The sequence below is a fragment of the Gavialis gangeticus genome, unplaced genomic scaffold (genome assembly GCF_001723915.1).
Source record: "Gavialis gangeticus isolate Ggan-Ray unplaced genomic scaffold, GavGan_comp1, whole genome shotgun sequence".
Lineage (NCBI taxonomy): Eukaryota > Metazoa > Chordata > Crocodylia > Gavialidae > Gavialis > Gavialis gangeticus.
In genome coordinates this window covers 1,916,145-1,924,546 of record NW_017729019.1, presented here as the reverse complement: position 1 = coordinate 1,924,546, position 8,402 = coordinate 1,916,145, and the positions used below count along the sequence as shown (strand labels likewise).

General features: G+C 47.9%; 1 protein-coding gene across 1 annotated transcript in view; it reads right to left on the bottom strand.

Moving 5' to 3' along the window:
- The window catches only part of PKP1 (plakophilin 1), a 91,940-nt gene that overhangs the window by 66,355 nt on the left and 17,183 nt on the right, over positions 1 to 8,402 (bottom strand). The window contains exon 2 of the mRNA XM_019513801.1: positions 6,321 to 6,421. Coding sequence (XP_019369346.1) covers positions 6,321 to 6,421 — 101 coding nt within the window. The remainder of the gene's footprint in view (positions 1 to 6,320; positions 6,422 to 8,402) is intronic.

Below are 8,402 nucleotides of genomic sequence, written 5' to 3'. Positions count from 1 at the left end.
GATTCATTAGGAATCACTCACACCCTTCTGCAGGACACGAGGGCTCTAAGTTTTAGCTTGAACTTCTTTCTCCTCATGATTGTAAACTGATCTTGGAAGTTTCAGCTGACTCTTTAGGGGCCATTAATTCATATAAAAACACAATCAGAAAGGAGCAGAGGGCTAGCATCAGGTTTGGGAAGTGAAGAGGAGCACTTATGGCCAGCCTAAAACTTCTCCGAGACAATCTAAAGTATCAATATCTATTCTACATCAGCCGTTAAACTAGGGTCTGCAGCCCCAGAAACGTGTGCCAGAACATGGCGTGTGAGACCATTTTGCCTGGCACGCAACAGCCAGCCTGGGCTCTGGGCAGCTGCCACCGGTCACGGAGCCCGGACTGCTCACAGCAGATGGCCGAGAGGCTGCATGCCATGTTGCAAGCAGCTTGGGCTCTTGGACTCCCTAATAATCAGAGCCCAGACTGGCGGTGGCAGGCTGCAACTGGTGCACCAGGGTCCAGAGCCCTGACCCAGCTCTGTGGCTGGCAGTGGCTGCACGTGCACCTCAGGGTGCAAGATGGGGAAGGGTCCCCTCCCCCACCATCCACCCAGAGGCATGCGTGCACCTGCCCCCAGCAAGAAGCTAGGCCGCAGCTCCACAGACCTCGGTACAGCTGTTTGCAGTCTCCCTGCTGCCTGCCGCGAGCAGCTCAGGCTCTGTGCCAGGCAACCAGGAGGCTGCAAGCTACTGCACCAAGGTCTGCAGAGCCCCAGCCCAATCTTCATTGCTGGCAGCAGGTGCACGTGCACCTTGAGGCAGATGGTGCCCCAGCACCCTCCCGGCCATGTGCCTCAAGCTGTGTGCATAGCCACCACCAGCTATGGAGCCAGGCTGGGGTCCGGAGCCCAGTGCAGCTGTTTGCAGCCTACCCACTGCCTGCTGTGTGTAACCCAGACTCCATGGCTGGTGGCAGCTGCACACACACCCCAGGACACATGGCAGAGAAGGGGCTGGGGCAGCCTAAGCCCAGCCTCTCCCCCACCATCCACCCAGAGATGCACATACACCCACCACCAGCAAGAGGATCAGACCCCTCTGTCTGCCCCGACACACCAAGTCGATGTGTGGGTCAAGGCTGGGGTACTTTTGGCACTCCAATCAAAAACACTGCTGACCCCTGAGTTAAACCCACCCACATCTAAATGAATAATCCCATCTAGAGCATCTTTCTCTAGCCAGGGATCAAAAGCATTCTGTGACCATTAATTAAGCTATACAACATGCATATGAGGTACATAAATAAAGATCATTATCCTCATTTTTCAGCTGGGAAAACCAAGTCACAGAGAGGTTGCCAGAATAACATTAATTATTTCTATTGTTAAGAAATGAGTGCTTCTATGGTGTGTTTCATCTGCAGATCACAAGCACCCATACTGAAGGAGGTTATTATCATGCTGCTCACTTCCCAGGTGGAAAAACCACAGTCCCAACCTGAGTGGGGACCTGCCCAAGATTTTGCAGCAGGCCAGCGCAGGAAGCAAGTTGATTTTTGGGTCCATGAACCTTCCAGTATCTGGCTACCTCTGAATTCTGCATCTAGGGAACAAACGTTTTATTAGCCGGTTCCATTTTTTTTCCCCTAGTAATTTTTTTTGTTTCAAGAGCTGCAGACAGCGAGAAGGGAAAGCTTGCATACAAACAGGTAAGAGCAAGTCTCTCCCAGGCCGGAGGGAAAAGCAAAAGCAATGAAACATGACAGCGTCCCACCCTGAGTGACGGGTGGTGAACACCCTTGATCCAGCTTGCGAAATACATTCGCTGTTGCCTGTTACACACACTGCTTTACAAGAGGGAAAACTGCAAAACCAGCAGAAATAGTGTCCCTCCACTTCTGAAACCCTCCTTCCTGTGCCCTCCTGAACACTGCCTTTATATAAGCTTCTTCCTTTTTTTTATTTGCAAGCTGAGAGGCAGCATTGATCTAGTCTGAGAGCAGCTCACCAGGGAGAAAACGTTATTCTAAAAGACACAAAATCTTGGGGTCTGTACAACACATAGGTTCCGGTGCCTGTGCTGGTGGCTACATGAAATGAATCAAGCTCCTTATTTTCTTTAATAAAATTGCTCAAAGCATCCTTTTGGTAGCCTCAAATAATGAACTTGACTTTGAAGTCCCGGTTCAGGCCCAGCTCCCACTGAGACCAGAGGGATCCTATTTCCAAGGAGAATGCAGGACTGGTGAAACAGGGGCAGATTCCAGTGTTTGTTCAGGCCATGATGTATGGTAGCCAGAGATACAATTAAGGTGGATAGTTTATCCTGCACAGAGGCACTCATGGTTGGGGGAAAGCTGGTACCTTCAACTTACACATGCTCAAGGATCTCACTACAGTTTGCAAAAGGGTATGTACCTAACTAATGTCAGAACCAGCACTAACAACTCCCTAATAATCAGCAGCATCAGATAGGTCAAATATTCATTGGGCTATGGTGTTGAATCACCCCTTGAAGGACCAGCCACGATTTCTACTGACAAAGGTTAAATCCAGTGCAGAAGGCTGTTTCCAGCCATTGGTAAGAAAAGCCTTTTGGTCTCCAGAAAAAGCTTTGCTTACAAAAGACGGAGCTGAGTTGCGTGGCAGGGACCAGCAGGCTTGCTCGCTGCTCTGCATTGCTTTCCTGCCCCATGACTCGGCAGGACAAGGATCAGAGATCTGTGCAGCAGTCCCCTCCCCTGGACGAGACACCCACGGCCCTGTCCTACTCCCCGCTGGGGCCCTGCAGCCCCTGGCCCCAAGACTCATCTGGCTGGGCAGTAAGGCTGTGCAAAGCTTGCATCCCGTTCGAAACAGATTTGAAGGAGGTTTGGCAAAGCCGAATCTCCAAAACAGATTCAGCCAAAATGAAACAGGACAGTGATCTGAAACACCAAAACAAATCACTGTGCCCCGAAACCAAACTGAAACACAGCCGTTTCACAGAGCCCTACAGTCCAGTGCCTTCGCAAGCAAAATTACATTGGCCCAGGATGGAAACCCTGGGCCTCAAAGGGCTTTGCTCTCTGCTCATTGCAGGATATTCTGGCTCCACATGGAGCAATCTGTGTCAGGATACAGCTTGCTGCCTTTGAAGGTATGACTGAAGTCCAATATAGACCTACCTAAGATAGCTGCCATCTAGCTAGCTCACTCAGTACTGCAAGCACTACAGAGTCACAGCACGCAACACAGAGCTCGATGCTGGTGAGCTGCCCAACAATTTACTCTGGGTCCCAGAAAAATTTGCAGCCTGTGCTGAATCCCAGACTACCTCAACTGTACTGCACCTGTACTGGTATCCAAATCATCAAAATTAAAGCTAGCATATGTGTACAGGAACTGAGGTCACACCTCTGACTACAGCAAGACATACCTTCAGACACTGATGTATTAGCCAGTTGCTACAACTATAGCATGGACAAGTCCCTTTCAGTCAACAGGCTTCTGAACACCAAGCTGGAGAAGCGGTTGCAACCTATGTTTAAAGACCTGAAATGCAAAGTACCAGCAGGAGTGTAAAATAGTTGTAATGGTCTCTCTCAGCTCCAGCATGTGGCTCAGCCCCACTATGTGGTACACGGCCAAGGAGTTGTTGGTGAATTGAGATCACACTGTCCACTGCACCGGCACATGAAGTGATCATATGCACCTGATCTGGTGTAGAGCTACTATACTGAGGTCTCCAAGCTCACCTGTGGGGATGGAAACTTGGACTTTTTCTACCAAAAGCAGAGCCACATGAGCTAAAGAAGAACACCTGTATAGTCACGTTCTGCCAAAGCCCCCCTATCAAGGGATAATATAATAAAGAACATATGGCTAGACAAAAAGAGGTAAAATGATTAGAAAAAAAAAAAGAGTCCAAACCAACAGAAAGAGAATGCAAACTTCAGAACGTACCAGAGCCTCCTGCCACTTCTAACTGGGAGACTAAGTGTGCTTAACCATTTGTATGTGAGAGCAACAAGAATCATTCACAGGTGACCTATTACATTATGTCAGTTGTGGTGGTCTGGTGACAGAACAGCCGCAAGCAAGGGATGTGATCATATCATCTAGGCCAGTATCGTATGCCACAACCAGTTTCTCTGTGGCTGAATAACACTGATGGCAGAATGTGACGGGAGGTGGTGGCTGGCAGGAAGCAAGCTGACCCTCTAACCCAGAGCAGAAAAGCCACTGCAGACATTTGTCTTGAGGTCACAGCCAGGACAGGAATGGCTCTGTATCCAAATGGAGCATACTGCTTCATTGGGAGGACAATAAGAGAAATTTTTTGACAGAGTATTTGTCTGAGGCTTGGAATGATCATCTCCAGTACTGCCAGCAGAGCCCCTTTTGCTTCCATATATTTCAGTCCTAGGTATGAGAATTGCTTCTTTGTCCCTTTCCTTATCACCCACTGGCAGAAGTCACAGAGGATGGGAAGATCAGTCAGAGGTGAGGAGGAGACATACGCACAGATCTGAGCAGTCACTGTGACCTTGATTTGGTCTTCAACAGTCAACAGACACAGCATTTATAGCAATCTTGGTGAGCACTAAAGGAGGAACCAAAACAAAGCCAAAAGGGGATCTGTGTAGACTAGGAGTTGGCTACCCTTTTGCCCCCTTTTGCTGGAGCTTGTGACCCAAACCCTGAGTCCAGTCGTGGACTCCCAATCTCTGCCCCACCCCTCCCTTCAAAGAGGTCTCCCTGTGTGTACCCATTCTGCAGATACCTCAGCCCTCTGCTGCAAGGGACACAGGCACAAGAAAGGAGCAAGGAGGGCTGTAGAGCAGAATGACGTGGAGGGGATAGGTGACCAGGCACAGCTGCCTGCTGTCCAAACCCCGGTGCCACCCTGGACCAGGTCAGACCTTCCTGGGCTGGATCAGACCCCTTTGAGGGCCAGACCTGTAGGTTGCTGACTCTTGGTTTAGACCTTTGTGTTAAATTTGAATTCTTTCAGCTTGTATGGTAGTAATTTTAGTAGGCCTTAGGCTGTGTTAAGTTTACATTACACCAGGATAACGTAAGTGAAGCCAAGGGAAGTAATATAAAAGGAACTGAGTCACAAGCAAGAGAACTTCCTAGGAAAGGCTAACTCAGATCTTGAACAGTGAAAGTCAGTGGGTGCATCTACATGTTCATTAATGCACTTCAGGTAATGCGCATTAAATCTAGTACCTCCATTGTGAGGTACTAGAAAAATGAGCATTAGCTTATTTTAATGCGCATTAGCTAAAGACCGTGGGGGTTTTTGTGATGCTTTAATAGAATACACCAATGTGTATTAAAGCGCATATGCAGGCACACCCAGTATGCTCCAGCCTGACCGCAATGTGACATAAGAACATCACCTTTCTGACTATGTTTATCTCATTATGACCAAGTAATGTTGTAAGCCTTTCTTTGAGATCCTCTGGCATCCTTTCCTGACGTTCCTGTCCGCAGATGTAATGATGATCCAAAGCCTCTTAGAACAAAGTGCCTGAATTTGGGGGGAGATCTCCCCACGAGGCTAGCCACCTGTTAGGAATTCTTATGATTTTCACAATATAGATTTAATGTGTGAGAGTGCTTATTGCTGTTTGGACTGCATATCTAGATGTGCTGTGTTATTCATTATTTGCTAGCAACATTCCCATTGGATAATTTTAATAACATTTGATTCTGCATTCACTCCAGTTCACAGTGGACTCCTTTTGCTGAAAAACAGGGCCTGTGAAATGCAGCTCTCAGACCCCTAAACTTCCTCCAGGCATCAACATCTGCTTCCCCAAACCAACTTTTTACACTATAGCTAAGTCACTGATACTTTTTAAAGGACAATACCACACACGACTATGCTGGATTCTGTACCATTAGTTTACCATCCACTCCCCCGTCACTGAATCTTTCCCTTATTTCTAGAGGTGGATACAAAGCAAAACACTGGATCCAGCTTCTGATATAAGTCTGCAGCTTGCACCTATCTCTGAAATGACTAATACGTTTTAAGGTCCTCCAAAGTATTCAAAATCCAAAGATCCAGAAGTATAAGAAAAGCTGATCTGGGTTCTGAACTGTTGATATCCAGGGCTGTGGTGTTCCCTATAAATTTCCTGCCTCCATTCTTGAAGAAGACACCTCCATCTCCCAACATAGCTTTAAAACCTCTGGGGACGTATGATGTTCACCTCATTCTGGTTTGCAAGGCATCACAACTTGTTCATGTTGAGCAGGAAGGAATCGGTCCCTCTGGACTCTCAGACTGTGAGTTGCTCTATCTTTGACACAACCGCATGCAACAGTACAGATAAAACAGTATCTTACCGGATATCCCCAGGTGCCGTTTCCTGTCTGGTTTTTGGCATAATAGCTGCCCCGGCCTGTCCCATAAGCATAGCCATCAGCCAGACCCTCATACATGGAACCTGCAATCAGAAGAATAGTGTTAGGAAGGGAAAGCTGAGCCTGGCATGGATTACTTGTGGGTTCATTTCAATAGGGCAGGTTGGTATAGTGTGGCTGAGGTGGTGCAGGAGCAAGGCAGGCCTCAAAATGAGGGGTTTACCCCACATGGCGTTCCAGGTGACAAGTGTTATCTAGCCAAGCTGGATCTAAGAACAGATGCAAGACCATACCCTTGTCCACTGTTCCCTGGGAGTCATTTGTTAGCTAGCACTCTTCTGCCCTCTGTTAGTATTCAAAAAAGGTCAGTCGGAGGCAGCAAAGCACACCTCTGACTCCTCTGTGGAGTTCAGTAGCTCCTTGACCTACCAGCAGGATGTGATCCTCAGAGTGAGTCATAAGCAATAAAAATGCTTTTCTACCCCTAACAATCCTGTGAATTTGTGCTGAGCTGCAGCAAAGTAGTTTCTCACCCTGGGTGACATCAAACTGAGTCATTTGTGATTAATTTTGGTCAAAAGATAAAGCACTAAATGCCTACTGAACCATGTCACCAGCCAGCCAGACTCTACAGCCACAAGCTCTTTTAGCATAGTTTTAGTTTCATCATGGAGAGTCATGACTACATACCAAATTCTCAAGAGATGTTGCACCTTGCACAGCTTCCCAACCCTTCAGTCATTTAATAATAAGCATTTTTCCTAAGAATCATAGAATCACAGAATCATAGAAAACTAGGGCTGGAAGGGACCTCAGGACATCATCTATTCCAACCCCCTGCTCAAAGCAGGATCATCCCCAACTAGATCGTCCCAGCCAAAGCTTTGTCTAGCCGGGTCTTAAACACTTCCATGGATGGAGAGTCCACCTCCTCCCTGGGTAACCTGTTCCAGTGTTTTACCATCTTCCTAGTGAGAAAATTCTTCCTAATATCTAACTTAAACTTCCTTTGCTGCAACTTGAGACCATTGCTCCTTGTTCTGTCATCTGCCACCACTGAGAACAGTTCAGCTCCATCCTCTTTTGAACCTGCCTTCAGCTAATTGAAGGCTCCTAATAAATCCCCCCTCTCAGTCTTCTCTTCTCCAGACTAAATAAGCCCAGGTCCCTCAACCTCTCCTCAGAAGTCACATGCCCCAGCCCCCAAACCATTTTCACTGCCCTCCACTGGACTCTCTCCAATTGGTCCACATCCTTTCTGTAGCGGGGGCCCAAAACTGAACACAGTACTGCAGATGTGGGTTCACCAGGAGAGGAGAATAGTTGCTTCCCTTCACCTCCTGGCAACATTCCTATTAATGCAGCCCAGTATGCCATTAGCCTTCTTGGCAACAAGGGCACACTGCTGGCTCATATTCAGCTTATTGCCCACTGTAACCCCCAGGTCCTTTTCTGCAGAGCTGCTGCCCAGCCAGTCGGCCCCCAGCCTGTGCTGGTGCATGGGATTGTTCTGTCCTCAATGCAGGACTTCGCACTTGTCCTTGTTGAACCTCATGAGATTCCTTTTGGCCCAATTTTTCAATTTGAATAGTTCACGCTGAATCCTAGCCCTACCCTCCAGCATATCCATTACTCTCCCCAGCTTGGTGTCATCTGCAAACATGGTAAGGGTGAACCCTATGCCATTTTCCAGGTTGTTGATGAAGATATTGAACAAAACCAGCCCCAGGACCAACCCCTGGGGCACTCCACTGATACCAGCCGCCAACTAGACATTGAGTCAATGATTACTACCCTCCAAGCTTGATGCTCCAGCCAGGTTTCTATCCACCTTACAGCCCATTCATCCAGCCTGTACTTCCTTAGCTTGCCGGTGAGAATGTTGTGGGAAACCATATCAAAAGCCTTGCTGAAATCAAGGTACACCACATCCACCAGTCTCCTCATGTCCACAGAGCCAGTCAGCTCATCACAGATGGCAATCAAGTTTGTCAGGCATGACTTGCCCCTGGTGAATCAATGCTGTCTGTTCCTAATCACCATTGTTCTCCTCCAAGTGCTTCA